Source organism: Oncorhynchus keta, chromosome 32 (assembly GCF_023373465.1).
Source record: "Oncorhynchus keta strain PuntledgeMale-10-30-2019 chromosome 32, Oket_V2, whole genome shotgun sequence".
Classification (NCBI taxonomy): domain Eukaryota; kingdom Metazoa; phylum Chordata; class Actinopteri; order Salmoniformes; family Salmonidae; genus Oncorhynchus; species Oncorhynchus keta.
This window is the reverse complement of record NC_068452.1, coordinates 15133947-15151918: the sequence shown is the minus strand read 5'-3', so window position 1 is coordinate 15151918 and position 17972 is coordinate 15133947. Positions and strand designations below refer to the sequence as shown.

Here is a 17972-nt window from a genome sequence, read left to right as displayed (position 1 = left end):
TATGGCAGAAATGCGGTTTGTGTAAATGACTGTTTAACTATGACATACTTTCTCAATTTCTTCCAGATAGACTGGTGCCCATGCTGATCAATCAAATGTATTTATAAAGCCAGCTGATGCTGAAAATGCCTAGGCTGTAGAGGGAACCTAAGTTAATCACATAGCTGTATGGGTTTTATTTGACTATTTTGAGACGTATAGCTGCAGACATACCCTATATACATTGTATAGCCAAAGCTAATTGTATAATATTGTGAGGACTGGACTAATTACCAGGCAGCAGAACCAAAGCTCAGTGTTATATTTACATCTTATATCTTCTACAATTTCTTGTTAATGTTAAGTGAATATTTTCTTAAGATTCTATAGAAAATATTCAGTTCTATTCTGCATAGGTCTACTTATTCTTAGACTGAGAGATGGAGCAAACTGTTTTAAAGGAGGGAGGATTGTAGTGGGAGCACTGGGGTGTCAGGTGTGACTGTGGCAATGGAAAGTGGTTTACATGGGTCAGGTAGGAGGACCCCATAGCAGAATTTTGCTTAGGGCCCCAGAGAGGTCAGGACCGGCTCTGAGCAATGTTGCTGTTACATTCACTCTCCATAATCCCATACTGCCAGTGCCAGCCCATAGCCAAATGTTTAGCTAGCTAGCTAAAGTTAGCATATTCCATAGCTAGCTAGCTAAGGACACTGCACTAACACAGGCAGCTGTTACAAGGAAACTAGCTCATCCATTGTCATTTAATTATGTTAACACTAGCTAGTTTGGAGGAAGTTTTTAGTGTTGTGTGCATTGCGTCTGTGCACTTTGCTAGCTACCATCCCATAGCCTAATTGCATGTGAGGTGTGACTAGCACGTCTGTGGATGTATGAAGAAAATGGCCACTTTTTCAGGGGGGTTGTGCTCTTGGATTGGCCCAAAGTTAACTTGTTGGCCACTGCTGAGCATTAAGCTTCTGCAAGTAGAATCAGTAGGTTCGTCGCTACTGGTTCAGCATGCAGCAGATACCGCTATTGTTCTTGCAAAAACAAAGTACCTATTGGCAGTGAGATTCTGTTTCATTCTTTAAAGTCCCTTTCCTCAATTTGAAACGAGACAGCCTCGTCACTTGGTTTGCTATAAAGCTGAGTGATACCGCTGGAGAAATGTAGGCCTACCTACTCTCAAATTCATAGATGCAAGGGATGACATTGTATGATCTATCCTACATTGGAAGCCATGCCTGTGTTCCAGTGGTAGCAAATACCCCTCAGCTTGTTTCTCCTCTCCCTCTCTCCTGGTCAGTGGGAAGCTTGTTGTAAAGGCAGCCACTGTCAGTCCTCTTAATTAAAGACATGTAAATGTGGCCTCCCCTGGATTGCATTAATGGTGGCAGTGGCGGGCAGTTGGAGTGTCAGAGCTCCCAGTGCCCTAATCCCCACTAATTGAAGGATTAATTACAATTGATGGGAGGGAGCCTTCTAGCCTGGTTCCAGATATGTTGGTGCTGTCTTGCAGACAATGACCATAAGAGCTGGCAAGATGATACACAAACAGATCTGGGTCCAGAATAAGCACTTGTAGGATTGTTTTTGTATATTTTACACACACTGTGTCCAAAATGTCACCCCATGCCTTTTAAAGTGCATTACTTTAACAGAGATGTAAAAAAAAAAAAAAAAATGTAAAGGCCTTCACTCACTTTGATAGAATTCTCTCTAACTCATACATAGCAACTTGTTTTAATAGACCACACACTGGCATATGTTGTGGCTTGCACCTTCATTATGTGTGTGTGAGACTGCCCAGGATTAGCTAGTGGGTTATTGGCAGTATTAAGGACTTCTTCTCCTGGTTAACCTGTGGAGCTGCTGTATTGTTCTCCGGCGAGGGAGTTTAGATTGATGACACCTTGGATTTAGGCATTGGATACAGCCTGTTGGTTAATCTACTCTAATCTGGCAGTCTCTCACAAAGGTGTAAACACAACACTCATAATAATACACATAAACAAAACTCGGTCTGCAGCAGGGATCATCAACTAGATTCAGCCACGGGCGGATGGTCGGGAGGCCGGAACATAATTACAAATTATTTGTAGGCCGCAAATTCATCGCAAGAAGTCCAAAACGTTATAATTGGACTAAACACAATTTCAAACATTGTTAACATGTTGTATAGAATCACTTGTCTCTTTCTTATGCATGGGAGTACTTTTGGAACAGATTTCCTCAATTAAAATCACTTGGAGCTGATTTCCTGGTGTTTTACAGTCTTCTGACCAACAATTCATCCACTTATTTTTTGCTTAGACCACTTGGAGGGCCAAATAAAACCACTTGGGGAACCCTGCTCTACAGGCTGTATAAGGTAGCGTAGTGGTTAGAGCGTTGGGCTAGTAACCAAAAGGTTGCAAGTTCAATTCCCCGAGCTGACGAGGTACAAATCTGTCGTTCTGCCCCTGAACAGGCAGTTAACCCACTGTTCCTAGGCCGTCATTGAAAATAAGAATCTGTTCTTAACTGACTTGCCTAGTTAAAAAGGTAAAATAAAGAGTTTAAGCAGGCTGTTTGTGAGTAGCTTAACTAATTAGAGTACATTGTAGTACCTACTTACCAGTTCCATAGATCTGTGCTCTAATACTATTTTAATATAATCACTGTGTTTGATTAGAGTGAGTGCTAGTGTAATCAGACAACCACCATCCAGCTCTCTCCCCAGTAACATCTGACTGTCATGGTACTCGTTGGTTTGTTATAAATGGCCGCTGCTCCTCTGATCTATTGCTTAATTGGCACCTCATTTGCATAACGCTGCAAATTAACAACCTCTCAAATGAGAGTTCATTTTTCAAAGTCTTTAGGAGCTCCTTCAGAGGCGACTAACGAGAATGGGAAAGCAGGCAGCTGGGCTGATGAGACAGAAGAGGGGGAAGATGAGGTGCCTACATGTACATATCACCTCGACTAACCTGTACACCCCCCCCCCCCCCGCACTCCTTTTTATATAGCCTTGTTTTATTGTAACTTATATATTAAAATATTTTACTTACTTAACCAACAACGCTGTTAATATATATATATATAATATATATATACACACACACACACACACACACACACACACACACACAGTGGGGAGAACAAGTATTTGATACACTGCAGGTTTTCCTACTTACAAAGCATGTAGAGGTCTGTAATTTATCATAGGTACACTTCAACTGAGAGACAGCATCTAAAACAGAAATCCAGAAAATCACATTATATGATTTTTAAGTAATTCATTTGCATTTTATTGCATGACATAAGTATTTGATCACCTACCAACCAGTAAGAATTCCAGCTCTCACAGACCTGTTAGTTTTTCTTTAAGAAGCCCTCCTGTTCTCCACTCATTACCTGTATTTACTGCACCTGTTTGAACTCGTTACCTGTATAAAAGACACCTGTCCACACACTCAAACAGACTCCAACCTCTCCACAATGGCCAAGACTAGAGAGCTGTGTAGGGACATCAGGGTAAAATTGTATACTGTATATATAAACATTTTAAAACATGTTAGGGCCTGTAAGTAAGAATTTCACAGTAAGGTTGTGTTAGGCGCATGTGACATAACATTTTATTTGAGGGAGAGGGATGGAGAAGGAATGATGGAGACAGATGGGAAAGGGAGAGATGTCGTGTTGTACGGTATACTGAATCGTCATGCCTTTTTGATATTAGAACATGAAAAACGGTTCGGTACTAGAATTTGTTACTTTCGGTACTTCTACTTGTTTCTCACGTTGTATACTGATTGAGAGTGTCAAGTCTCTTATCAGCGCAACCGATGCCTCCTTAAAGCTCGAGAGCACCATTCCTGCTTCTTGTCTGCTCCACTTACTCATTCGCTGGAGTCTGGACTGCATCATGTTAGCTCCCCACTCATGCTGCACAGAAGTTGACACACTTGAATAATGCGACACAGCATGTAGAAATGTTGAAACTGTTAATTACTGTTTGCAAAACTGTCCATATTGGCTAGAACGCAATGCAAGAAGATACCGGTAGCTTCCAGCTTTGTAGGCTAACTTTCCTTTCTAGCTTACTGTTGAAGCTAACATCAATTTACTACCCTATTACTTTTTGTGCTAAAATACAATAATTTGTCACCAAAAACTTTAATTCACTTAATCGTCTCTCCATCATGTGCATCGCTACTTTCCCCCATCACCTGTCATGTCTCTTTTTCACGACCTCAACTGACTGTGTGGGCGTGTGCATTGTCATGAATGACATCATTACTGGGTTTAAAGAGACAGCGCAAACTTTTATAAAAGAAGAGATTGCTACTTCTATGCAAATTTTGTTGATCAGTAAAATAAAATACGTCCCATATGGAAGGCAATCCAATTTTTCATCTACAGCTACATGAAATCAGGTAAAAGAAGCTCAATAACTCAATGCATTCACCTGTATTGTGAATAGGTCTCCTAGCCTACATCTTGATTTACCCAGTATATCAATAGAGATTTACTATTCAAATAAATGGTTACCATTTATATAGTTAGATTGGTAAAAACTTCAAAGTAGTTGTATAATGTATTCATGAAAACATACTTGGCTGTGTTTGACATTTTGACATCAACTTTTAAAATGTAATTAGATTGAACTCAAATGATGTTCAACGATTGAACAGAGCACGTTTCTGTCTTTATCAAGTGCCATTCTGTGATTTTGGATAATAAGCTTTTTTTGGGGGTGTGGTATCGTCAAAATTCTGGTGTCATGACAACACTAGGAGAGGGAGCGAAGACTGGGGAAGTCAACTGTAGCACAGTTGGTAGAGCATGGCGCTTGTAACGCCAGGGTAGTGGGTTCGATTCCCGGGACCACCCATACGTAGAATGTATGCACACATGACTGTAAGTCGCTTTGGATAAAAGCGTCTGCTAAATGGCATATATATCCCTTAAAGTGGCCATTGTCCCTCTATCCATCGTTAACTTATATATATATATATATATATATGTATATATAAATGGCATATATATATATACATATATATATAAGTTAACGATGGATAGAGGGACAATGGCCACTTTAAGGGATACATCTACCCTCTTGCCTAAACTCTGAGGGCTCCCGAGTGGCGCAGCAGTCTAAGGCACTGCATCTCAGTGCTAGAGGCGTCACGACAGGCCCTGGTTCGATTCCAGGCTGCATCACAACCGGCCGTGATTGGGAGTCTCATAGGGCGGCGCACAATTGGCCCAGCATCGTCCTGTGTAGGCAGTCATTGTAAATAAGAATTTGTTCTTCACTTGCCTAGTCAATAAATTAAGGTAAAAAAAAAAAAGATTCTATTCATCTCATACCTGCTGCTCCTCTACCATCCACTTGTCTAGTGGATACTTATTATGGAGAATGTGTTGAGCACCTGAGAACATGGTGTGTGTTGAGCCATATAGGCCTAGATCTGATTGAAGCCTTTTGTCCCTGATTTGCTCTGGTCTCCATAGTTGTCATCTCTAGTTAATGAAGGGCTGATTTAATGCTTAATGGTGTTCGGTGTGTGTTTGCCCAGGGTGGGACATCTTCCATTCACACTCCTCATCACACTGTGTTGACATTGACTGCTCACCACTCCCTCACTCAGGAAGGAAGCACACTGACCGTTTGTTTGTTTTTTTGTGTGTGTGTACCTGGGTGTGTGCCACAGGGTTTCAGTAAAGAGGACCAATGCAACCACAGACGCTGCTTAAAGCAGGACCTGACGCATCCTTCCACACTACTGCCCCTCTCCAAAAAGTACCACTCAAAACTAAAATGTTTGGTGGAATGAATCATTTTTAAATGTTTTATTTCACTAGGCAAGTCAGTTAAGAACACATTCTTATATACAATGACGGCCTACTCCGGCCAAACCCAGAAGACGCTGGGCCAATTCTGCGCCACCCTATGGGACTCTCAATCACGGCCGGTTGTGATACAGATTCGAACCAGGGTGTCTGTACTGATGCCTCCAGCACTTAGACCGCTGCGCCACTTGGGAGCCCGAGAATGTAGTCCAAATGTACACCCTGTGTACTTTAAGATGATACGATGCCCTCAGCTCCCTAGCCTCACCTTTTGTACAGCATGTTTGCCAGTGGACGTAACCGACTGGGTTTCAAGACTGCGTTAGCCTGTTGAGCTTAAAGCCTTGCTTCAGGTCTCAGGCAAGGTTAGTTGTCATCTGAGCGTGCTTCACCACCTCTGTTACACCAGGGATATGTTATTATTTGTGTTAGAAGGAGGAGGGAAAATGGAAGAGGATACCCCTGGAGTAGGAATACTACTGCAGACAGCACTCCGATGACTCCCGCTGTAGCATAGGGATCCTAATTCAACCTGTGGGTTCAGTAACAGTCTTCAATTTCCTCCCGGGGCCCAGAGTCACTTTTACACTCCTTCCTTCCTGATGCCACAGAACGCTCACTAGGTTGCTTTCATCATAACATTTCAAATGACGAGACTCATTATAGAATTCTATGGGTGTCATAGAACTGAGTTGAAAATATTTCAAAAGTTTTATATGTGATATTTTTATCATATTTTCTACCTCGTCTTAGACTGGGAAGTTTGCTCATAGTGAATTTATTTCACAAAGTTTACTGCACATCCTTCTCATCCCCCCCACTTCCTTTCACTTGGTACTGGCGGCGAATTTGCCTGAATGTCAAGCCTCGACTCGTATGTAGTTTTTTTTCTTTCTTCTTGTGTAAAGGTTACATGTAGCTTTTAACTTTCTTTCTGTTCAACCATTCTTTTCCTCTGGATTTATTTATGGCCAGTTATGGAATAGTGGTAAGAGCATTTCCATTCTTATCATTCTGCTGTTCCCTCTTGCCACTTTTTTTCTTTCTGCCTCTCTCTCTGCTTTTATGTCTACTCCTGTGACTCCCTTGTTTTTCCAATTCTCCTTGGTTCTCCTTCTAGGCTACCCTTTCTCCTTACCTTTTTTTCTTTTTCCCTTCTCCCCCTCTCCCTGGTTTTCTCCCTCAGCGAAAGGCTGAGAATACTCAAAGGAGCTGATGCAATTAAAATGCTAATCCTGTCTGTCTACAGGGAGGGGATGGAGGAGGAGAGGTGGGGGCTGACAGTATGAGGGATTGCAGCTCACATGGAGAACTCAACTGAAATGGAGAACAGAGGGAGGCGCCGGGAGAGAGGAGAAAGGGGGATACAAGAGCGTGTGTGTGTGGGGGGGTCGTCAGAGTGAAAAGGGGATGCAGGACAGAGCGAGAGAAGACAGACGTGGGGTAAAAAATGTGTGTGCGCCATGAGCTGAGGGATGGATGATGGCCTGAATGTGTTCTGGGTACATGCATTTCCCCCTAATTTACTGAAGACACTGCTGCTCTGTTAGGGTGGCCTTCAACCTCACCCTGCCACACATGTAGGCCGAGAGCCAGGGCTTCTCAACTCTGACCCATCGAGGTCCGGAGTCTGCTGCTTTTCTGTTCTACCTGATCATTAATTACACACCTGGTGTCCCTGGTCTAAATCACTCCGTGAATAGAGAGGAGCAATAAAAACCATTTAAAAACAACAAAAAAATGTTTTTTTTTTAAATGCAGTGGAACTGGCTTTGAACTCCAGAGTTGAGTTTGAGGGGCCTAGAGAGTGGGTGTGTAGCTACCTACCTGCGCTACCTACTAGGTCTACAACGCACAATTGTGTTCTAGCCTGTGTGCAGAAACCAGGTGTGTCTACGACACAGCATAGCGATTTTGGCTGTCAGGCAGAAATGAGCTTCGGGATTATGTATGCAGTGGAAACCCCAGCTGGAGAGCCTGAATATTTCATAGTATGGCTGTAGCTCTCCTCTATTTCTCGCCTTGTGCCTCTTCTCTTCTCCCTGCCAGTCTCTGGTGAAAAAAAAAAAAATGCCACATAACCTGCCTAAGGGTGTTATTGTGTGGTTTTTACTATAGAATTGTATTGTGGCCGCAAACACGAGCTCCTTATTGCTTTATTGGAAAATGCATTACGACTGCTCAGTACTGAGTGCATCGGCCCTAATAGTTTTGTGTGTGTGATTGTCAGAAATCACAGCTTAATAATTGTAGTAATTAGTGGAATTTGAGGTCATTAGGGGCTACAGCTGGGGGCTATAATAATGCCGGGTGGGAGGGTGTGTCTCAGCAGAGAGGTTGGGGCCGGATGGAGGGGAGACCCTTTGGGCTGTAGGTCAGTTGGCTACTCCTATGACCAATGCATCCATGTATAACACTACCTGATCAAAAGCACATTTCTTTTATTAAGTGTGTTTTGCCTGGAGTGCTAGATGGGTGGGGTTTGTACCTTTGGGACTATTCCATTGGCGTTGTTGGTCTACACAAGCTCAGTCAAGCGCAACTAAAATATTTGTTAGGTAACAAATACTATTTCAAGTTTTTTGAGCCGATGTCTGATGAATATTCTGAGCCTCTAGTGTATTGCACTGGCTGCTGCCTCGGCTGGATCGGGAAATGGTTAGTATGGAACAGTGTCTGGGACCGGACAGCTCACACTGACTTCTACACACACGCACACGCACACGCAGGCTAATCCTCTAACACTATTAAAGCAATCTACTCAGACCAGCACACACCAAATTTTAGAAAACGTAGGAAGTAGTTGCATACACATCTTAAAAGCACTTTCTCTCTAACTAGCCTATAAGTACTAAGTACAGCTTTGTTAGTTGAGAGGGAGAGAAAAGGAGGGAGAGGGATGGGCCAATCGGGGTCATTCGTTCAGTCCGCTGGGTCTGCTACATTCCTGAGCCATGAGAGGGGGAGCAACAGAGAAGGAATGTGTCTCGGAGAGAACCGAGAGAAAGCGGATCTAGATGGTGAAAACAACAGGCAAGAGGGAACAAGAAAAAGGAGGGCAACAGCAGGGGAGGAAAAAAGTTTATAGAAAAGGAGGGAAATTTGGATAGAAGTTAAGAGAAGAGAGAGCATTGTTTAGGGGATGTGAAGACTGATGGGGGAGAGAGTGGGCAGAATTGTTAGGATGCACTTTAAAGTAGTACACTAAAAGATGGGATACTGACTTTATTGTGCAAACATCCTTACCTCAAGTGTTCAGTAACTACATGTTAAAGCCACAATCCAGAGTTTGTGTTGTAGTCCAACAGCAACCCTGCCACTTGGTTGTGTATACTTTTCAAGAATCAATGGGTAGGCCTATATCATTAACATTGAACTGCAGGAAATATCCCAGATGATGCATTTTACTGTTCAGCATAACTCTCTCTCGTGGCTGTGGTAACCCAGAGAGAACAAAGCTGGTAGAAATAGAATTGTCCTGTTTTTCCTCTGTTCCAGAACTGTAAGCTGTACAGAACAAGGCATTTACAGCTGCTAGTAATGGCTTTAACAAAAATACTTTATTAATCCATGCAAGAGGGAAATGTGTCTCCAGCTGTACCCAACCCCGTCGACATACACACACACGTTTATATACTGAACAAAAATATAAAAGCGATATGCAACAATTTCACGGATTTACAGTTCATATAAGGAAATCAGGCAATTGAAATGAATTCATTAGGCCGTAATCTATGGATTTCACATGAATGGACAGGGGCGCAGCCATGGATGGGCCTGGGAGGGCAGAGGGTGTCCGGATGGCTGGTCTCAGATGATCCTGCGGGTGGAGAAGACTCATGTGGAGATCCTGGGCTGGCGTTGTTTCACGTGTTCTGCGGTTGTGAGGCCATTTGGGCGTACTGCCAAATTTTCTTAAACAACGGATGCGGCTTATAGTAGAGAAATGAACATTACATTTTCTGTCAGCAGCTCTGGTGGACATTCCTGCAGTCAACATGCCAATTGCACGCTCCCTCGACTTGAGACATCTGTGTTCTGTGACACAACCGCACATTTTTAGTGGCCTTTTATTGCCCCCAGCACAAGGTGCACCTGTGTAATTACCATGCTCTTTAATCAACTTCTTGATATGCCACACCTGTCAGGTGGATGGATTATCTTGATGAAGGAGGAATGCTCACAAACGGGAATGTAAAGACATTTGTGCACACAAAAGATCCAGAAATGTTCCATATGCACAAAAAGCTTATTTCTCAATTATTTCAGCTCATGAAACATGAGGCCAACACTTTTACATGTTTTTGTTCAGAATATATTCCTGTACTGTTAGCAGCAGAACAGTAAGTTGGACAGAACAGGCTCCGAGAGCTACTGGTCTTGGCTTTTAGTACAGGAGCGCTACAGGCCCCTTATACCCCCTTCACTCTACTGAGCCAAGCCAAGATGCTTGCCTGGTTCGTTTGCACATTGACCATAGTTGCTTGAAAGGGCAATGTACAGTTATAGCATGATTGTGTTAAAACAAAGGCTGTGAGTCAAGTTTGTGTATAGCAGTCTGTGTGCATTGAGAGCAGTGTGTACGCGTGTTTTTGCACCTGGGTGTACTGTGTACCTCCGTGTGTGTGTGTCTATCTGTAAGAGAGAGAGAGAGAGATGAGTGCATGGCTGGGGGCTGACAGAGGTCCTGGGTTTAATACAGTGGAATAGCGGAGCGGGCTGAAAGCTGTACTTATGGCCAGCCGAGCTTGTAGTGACAGCGCATGCACTCCCATTACTCCGCCCATGTCTCACATTGCTGCTGCCTGCCTGCCTCCCTCTGCTCTGTACTGGCAGCCTGCCACTGAGGCGCCACCCTGCCACCTGGTGTTAGAATAGGGTACTGCTAATTAAGAACCCTATCCCCTTTTATAGTGCACAACTTTTAGGGTTCCATTTGTGACCAATAGCTAAGTGACGAGAGAATTGGCAGGGTTGTTTTGACAGCTTTTACTGACAGTTTTACTACCATATTGCCTATACCTATCCAACTTCCTCAGATCTACTTTAAGTGTCTAGGTTAGGATAAGGGGTGGCAGGGTAGCTTAGTGGTTAGATTGTTGGACTAGTAACCGGAAGGCTGCAAGTTCAAATCCCCGCGCTGACATGGTACATATCTGTTGTTCTGCCCCTGAACAGGCAGTTAACCCACCGTTCCGAGGCAGTCATTGAAAATAAGAATTTGTTGAGTTCTTAACTGACTTGCCAAGTTAAATATAATTTTTTTTTTTTTATAGAAGGGAAAAAAGGGGGTTGAATCTGAATGAGCCTGACGTTGCAGTTGAGACATGGTGTTCCCTTTTTGTCCTTAATGCCTGATTGATTTGATATATTGAATTTATTCTTTTTTTCCGCCTCAAGTGCTGAGTATCCGAGGCATTCAGGATGAGGACCCCCCAGACCCCCAGATCATGCGCCTGGACAACATGCTGCTGGCCGAGGGCGTGTCTGGCCCGGAGAAGGGCGGGGGCTCGGCTGCAGCAGCTGCGGCCGCAGCAGCAGCAGGAGGGTCACCCGGTGCCGACGGCGGCATCGAACACTCAGACTACAGAGCCAAGCTGGCACAGATCAGACAGATCTACCACTCTGAGCTGGAGAAATATGAACAGGTAGGAGAGAGGGAGAGACTCATTTACACAGATTTCCCAATCTAAGCTGGAGAAATAGGAACAGCACACACATTTCTCTCTCCTTCAAAGATTAGTGTGTTCCTGAGAATTTGTATTATTTTGTATAACTGAATTTAAGTTTCAAATTTGTTTTGAAAGTCCCATCTCTCCCTCCTTCTCCTCCTCCTCGCCTTCTCTTCCTCCGCCCTACACCCCAGGCGTGCAGTGAGTTCACCAACCACGTGATGAACCTGCTGAGGGAGCAGAGTCGCACGCGGCCCATCTCTCCCAAGGAGATCGAGCGCATGGTGGCCATCATCCACCGCAAGTTCAGCTCCATCCAGATGCAGCTCAAACAGAGCACCTGCGAGGCCGTCATGATTCTACGCTCCAGATTCCTCGACGCCAGGTCCGTGTGTGCTTTTCAAGAGTTTTGCAGTAATTTCATTTGTAATCTGCAGCGTGTTTTAAAATTGTTCCGAGATTATGAATATTGTCTGACTGACTGTCTCGTATCGTATCGATGTCTCTGTCAGGCGTAAGAGGCGTAACTTCAACAAGCAGGCTACAGAGGTGCTGAACGAGTACTTCTACTCCCACCTGTCTAATCCCTACCCCAGTGAGGAGGCCAAAGAAGAGCTGGCCAAGAAGTGTGCCATCACGGTCTCACAGGTACCATACCGCACAACACGCTTCTGCTGTCAGTGGACTTATCAGTACTGAAACCAGCTTTTCCCCTTCTAATCTATAGGTGGGGGGCCGGTTCCCCTGCCTAAAATTATTTGGTTTCAATTGAAAGTGTCAGGTGACTGAAAATATACTGAAACGGAGATGGACTACCTGACATTTTCCAGTAAGAACGCTTGTTTTCGTTTTCCGTTGGGAAACCTTGTGCTACGGTGTGCACTGATGAATACAACCCTGGAAAGAAATCTAAGGGAAACACTGACTAATACACTGGTCTATCCGTCTCCCCCTCAGGTATCTAATTGGTTCGGCAACAAGAGAATACGGTACAAGAAGAACATTGGTAAGTTCCAGGAGGAAGCGAACCTCTACGCAGTTAAAACAGCGGTGGATGCTGCCAGCGTGTCGGCGCAGGCTAGCCAGGCTAACTCTCCGGCGACGCCCAACTCAGGTACCGTGTGCCCCTTCCAACCACCCCTGACCCCCACCCCTCCATCCATATCTCACTCACCCTGCCTCCTCACACCAATCAGCTGATGTTCATGCTATTACACACACACAGTGTAGTTCATACACACTGGCAGAAGTGTAGACCACACAGTGTCGTTCATGCACACTGGCAGAAGTGTAGAACCACATGCATGGAACGAGAACTCTCTCTGTCTGGCTCGCTCTGTCTGGCTGTATGCCTCTGTCTGGCTCTCCATCAGACTTTCCTACTGTTCTTCTGCTTGTTTGGTGTCTGATGCGTTGCTGTGATGTTATTGCGCTCACAGGTTTTCTATAGAGGAGAGATTATTTACACTATCTTACTTTGAGCCAGATTGATAATTTCCTTGTTAAAAGTTGCTTTATTGTTGTAGAAAGTGGTCATTTTCAGGGTTAAATGTATCTTGACTCAGCAGCATCAAAGATGCCCTAAGCAATAACTCATAGTAGGAAATGACCGTCATCCACGATCTGATCATACATCCAATTCCAATCACTAACCAATGTGTTTTTTTCTTTTCTGAATGGTCTCTGTTCAATTTCACCACTTCCTCTTTCGATGTCATCATTTTAACATTATTTATTTAGCCTACTACTACTGCAAACTGTCTTTATGTAGCAGCCAGCACACCTTTACATTAGTGTACAGTATACACACACACACACACACACACACACACACACACACACACACACACACACACACACACGAGTGTACAGAATACAGACACACACACTAGTGTACAGTATACACACACGCAAGCACACACACGCACCCTTATGTACCAGCTACCCCTATTTGCTCAGGAAGCAGACAGGAGCAGGTAGGTGATGTACCATTCAGTCATTGTGAGCTGTGCTGTATGCCTGCCTCATGGAAATAGAATCTATTATCTGGATTCTATTTCTATGGTCTGCCTCTACCGCAGTAAGATTACAGCTCGCTGGTGGACTGTCGAGTGTTAGGACTCAAGACTTGCCAACTGAAAATGTCTGACTTCCACTTTATGATGCTCACTTGTTACAGTGTAACTAAAATGTTGACCTGCGTTTTTTCATCTAATAAGACATTTGTGTTGTCTTGATTTTGGTCCGTTTCAAACAAGAAAGTTGCAGTTGGCCTATAGTTTGGCCATTTTTATATTCTCCTGCGCTCGTCTCATACTTAATTCACAGCAATGTGAAGAAGTTGGGAATTGAGGATCCATCTGTACATGTATTGGATCATCTTGGCACCCAGAAGGCTGTGTCATGAGGGACTAATTCACTGCTCAACCCATTCTAAATACTCTGACTGTGGTCCACAATCCTCATGTTTTCAACACTAGCAAACGGTTTGTGAGCACGGGTATGGCTTTTCAAAAGCCAGTGTCCTTTAACTTCCTGGTTGAACTGTGATCTCTGACCCCTGGCACACTACGGTGCCTGATTTGGCTGACAGAACCACACTGAGATGCCTGATTGGCTGACACAGCGTGTGTTGCCTGCAGGGTCGTCGGGGTCATACAGCTTGTCTCATGCAGGCGACGCTGCAGCTGCTGCCTACCTTGGCCTGCACCCCTCGAACCTCAACGGGGCTGGGGAGGCCGTCCTCAACATCGCCCCCTCTCTGCAGCCCCAGGTAGGCACAGAGGACCTCTAGGAAAGCCTGCCTCAATGCCCCAACCACAACCCCCTCCAACCAAGTCCCTATAGGGTTGCACAATTCCTGTAATGTTCCCAAAATGTCCTGGTTTTCGTGAAATCATGGTTGGAGGATTTCTGGAATCAGGAGTGAATTGTGAAGGCAATCCTGGAATTTGTTCAAACAAGATTTCTGGAAGAAGAAAAAAAACAGGGCATTTTGGGGAGGTTTCATACTAGCTATGATGACCCCAACCTCCCTCTCCTCACCCCTGCCCTAGCATCACCCCTGATTCTTTAACACCCAACCGAAGACCTCCTATCCCTGGTCCACTTAGTAGAGAAACACACCTCGTGGTGCATTTTGACCCTCCTCCCCTCTCTCTCCAGCCCCCTCCACATAACCTTGTTTCAGTTAAGCCTTTGGTGTGCCTACCTTACCATTCTCCCCCAGTTATTTATCCATCCATTTCATCGCTCTATGTCCACATTTGCTTCTCCAAATGGCACCCTATTCCCTATGTAGTGCACTACTTTTGAGAGAGATGGTGCCGTTTTGGACGCATGCAGCCCATTGCTATCTCTCTCCATCCTGTCACCACGGAAGCCTAAGGCCCCCTCTACTCCCCCATTACTCTGCCGTTGTTGTTGTTGTTGCCCTCCACCTCATCACTGTTCTGTTTGTAAACCTGTGGAAGTGCACTTTTGTTGTTGCAGAGGATCCACAGATTTCTGCTGTAAACAGCCTGACGGTCAGTGTCAGAGAGGCTGAGGGAAAATCCTTTCCTTGAGTCGTCGTGTCCGCCGCTCCCCTCGCATCCTTCTCAAAACCCATTGGAGGAGAATGTCAGAGGGGAGAGACCGCTGGCTTTCTCATCCCAGAGAGAGGTTTTGATAAGGAGGCGAGGAGAGGACAAATGCAATTTTGAGATTCTCCCTGGCTAACCGGACGGTAGGCAGTGTTTTGTGACGGCAGAGAGGCAGATATGAACCCAAAGTGAGGGTTGTACAGACAAGTGATTAGAGGTTAGCTAGTAGGGAACCAGAAGTCCGAACCAAGAGCCATGCTGCTTTTGCGTTGACAGATACAGCAGAGGTTTGTGGAAGCTTTAAAGTTCCTTTCATGACCACCTGTGTTTGTGACACTATCCCCTGATTGATCCGCAAGTACGTTTGTGTGCGTGCCAGACCTGGGTTCAAATGTTATCTTCCAAACATGCACAAAGTATTTGAAAGGAAACAAATTATTTTTGAACCCATGTCGTGTGTGTGGGGGTGTTCTTCTATGCTTGTGGGGACCTAAAATTCCCCCCAAGGATAGTAAAAACAAGGAAAGTATGTGTGTGTGCATGCATCTCGCCTGATGGCGCCTGTCTTGTCTCCCTCCAGGTGGATACCCTGCACCGTGCTACACACCTGACGGCAGGCTATGAGGAGTTGACCACTAGCTCACTCTACATCCCACGCCGCCTCGACGTGAGTCAAATCTTCCTAATTGTCTTTCTTTTTGTATCCCTTTTATTTAGACCGAAAGAAATGCATGCCTATCAACCAAGTATTTCTAGTCCAGGCAAATGTAATTTGCAGTGTTTTACAAGTGGATTTTACTAGGGTCACAACACACCTGTATTAACAAGTGAAACAAAACTGTCTTTGTTTTTCTATCCTGGTTCTTTACTTCTAGCCTAGCAACAGCTGGCAGGACAACACCCAACCCCCCTCCGTCACCTCTCTACCAGGTCCCCCTGGCAGCGTTCACTCTGACACATCCAACTGAGACACCCCCCCCTGTTTCTTCCACCCCAGAGACAGCTTTCTTTTGGGGTCTGCTCTGACCACTACCCATTTACCCCCCCTTTCACTCAGTCCGGACTGGGCAACTCATGCCAGGCGCTGTACACACACTTCTGTGGACTGTTAAGATGGACAAGTGAACAGAAGACATTTACCTTCCTTCCATCCTACAGAAATTCTGGAGGCTCCTTTGTCTTCATAATGAATTTTAGGGAGGAGACTGACTGGCGCCTGATCATGACATCATAACCCCTCGCCGCCTCCAGGACCTTTGGGGAACTACTAACCCAACCAACCTGGCTGTGTAGGGCAGGTGATGATCACTGATGACTGACTCACCACTAGCAGGGTATTGTTCAGTAGGGCGAAAACCTTTTTAAAACCGAGTGATATGGGGAGATGCTACTGCCTGAACTTAGCCAATAGGGATACGTTTTTTTGGTCACAAACCGTTTTGCTACGTTGTGTGTACCTGTGTATATGTTCATGTCAACTCGTGTTCACAGCCTGTCCATTACCTGTCCCCTGTGAGGTTCTGGTGTTGATGCATGTGATTGTGGTCACACACACACTAACGCCAGGCGCTGTGGCGAAAGGGATCACAAGACGAGCTCTGCTCACCTTGCTTGTACCAAAGTGACGTCCTCTCTCATTCCCCAAACCTGATAATTGTCACCCTCCTTCTATTCCTCTGAGAACAAACTAGTAACACAGACACCTTCCATCTTTTAGTATGCTGATGCTTTCAGTTTGGGGGGAAGATTTTTAAGTGAGTGCTTTATAGGTCAGATATGCACACACCACCCACCTTTTACAACCCCTCATATGGAACATGGACACAGATCTGTCAAGCACAAACTTTTGCACCTTTTTCCAGGTGCTTCAACCCGGTGACAGTAGTTCTGGGGAGTTGAGCATACAGTAGGCTGGAGGACAGGACTGAAGATGAAGGCAGTGGCGAAATGAACGATCCTCTTTAGTCCTCCAGAGGTCGTTTCTATTGCGTCCCCCTTCGCTTAGTCAGCAAAAGCTATAGACTCTTTGTAGATGTTATTTTCCTCTGTCTGTCAACTACTTTTAGTTGATTGTAGCTCTTCTTTTTTTTCGCCTAACGTTGTTTCACAAAGATATGCACCAGCCACCAAATAAACACATTTTGTTGATAGAACCTAAATGTGGTGTTGGGACGGTGAAATGGATGGGATGAAATATGTTTTGGGGCAGAGATAGCTATGTCATTGGGGGGGATATTTGTGACAGTCTTCCAATGCATGTAGGCTTTTTTTAGGTGTTCAGTGATAGGTCTCATTTAAATATTCAAGTTATTTAGCTTCTTCACTTTTGTTTTCTCAAAGACACAGACCAAAAAGGAGTAGATGCGTTATGCTATATGTACAGAGTTCTCAGATGTCTCAGTCGGGATGTCTTAATAAATACGGCCCAGCCTTATGGAGTGAGGCTGGGCTGTATTCATTTGGAACGAAACTGGCTGAAACGGGGAGCGACTTACCTGAATTTGTCCAACAAGAAATGCTTGTTTTCGTTTGCCGTTGCTATACATTTTTGCTACGGTGCAAAATATTTAGCGTACGGTGTACACTAATGAATAGGACCCTGGGTTTATACTCCACCAAACGTTCTCTGGATCAGAACATTCCTGGGGTGTGCGAAATGCACTGAAGTGCGTGAAGTCACAAAGAGGTTATGGAGTACATCTAGTGTAGATTCAGCCTTCATTTTTTTTTATCAGTTCTTCTTTGGTGTATTTAACAACTGTGGCCTCACCACTAGCAGGGTATTGTTCAGTAGGGCGAAAACCTTTTTAAAACCGAGTGATATGGGGAGATGCTACTGCCTGAACTTAGCCAATAGGGATACGTTTTTTTGGTCACAAACCGTTTTGCTACG

At 44.6% G+C, this 17972-nt stretch overlaps 1 protein-coding gene across 4 annotated transcripts in view; it reads left to right on the top strand.

The window, feature by feature from the left end:
• Positions 1 to 17305, top strand: part of LOC118365113 (pre-B-cell leukemia transcription factor 1-like) — a 57803-nt gene extending 40498 nt beyond the window's left edge. For 3 of the 4 annotated variants that reach the window (XM_052490690.1, XM_052490693.1, XM_052490694.1), the window contains 6 exons: positions 11224 to 11471; positions 11690 to 11880; positions 12008 to 12143; positions 12453 to 12609; positions 15660 to 15746; positions 15955 to 17305. In XM_052490690.1, the coding sequence (XP_052346650.1) occupies positions 11224 to 11471; positions 11690 to 11880; positions 12008 to 12143; positions 12453 to 12609; positions 15660 to 15703 (776 nt within the window). In that variant the 3' untranslated portion in view covers positions 15704 to 15746; positions 15955 to 17305. The remainder of the gene's footprint in view (positions 1 to 11223; positions 11472 to 11689; positions 11881 to 12007; positions 12144 to 12452; positions 12610 to 15659; positions 15747 to 15954) is intronic. The other variant, XM_052490692.1, reaches the window with a different exon arrangement.
• Positions 17306 to 17972: the final 667 nt, after the last annotated feature.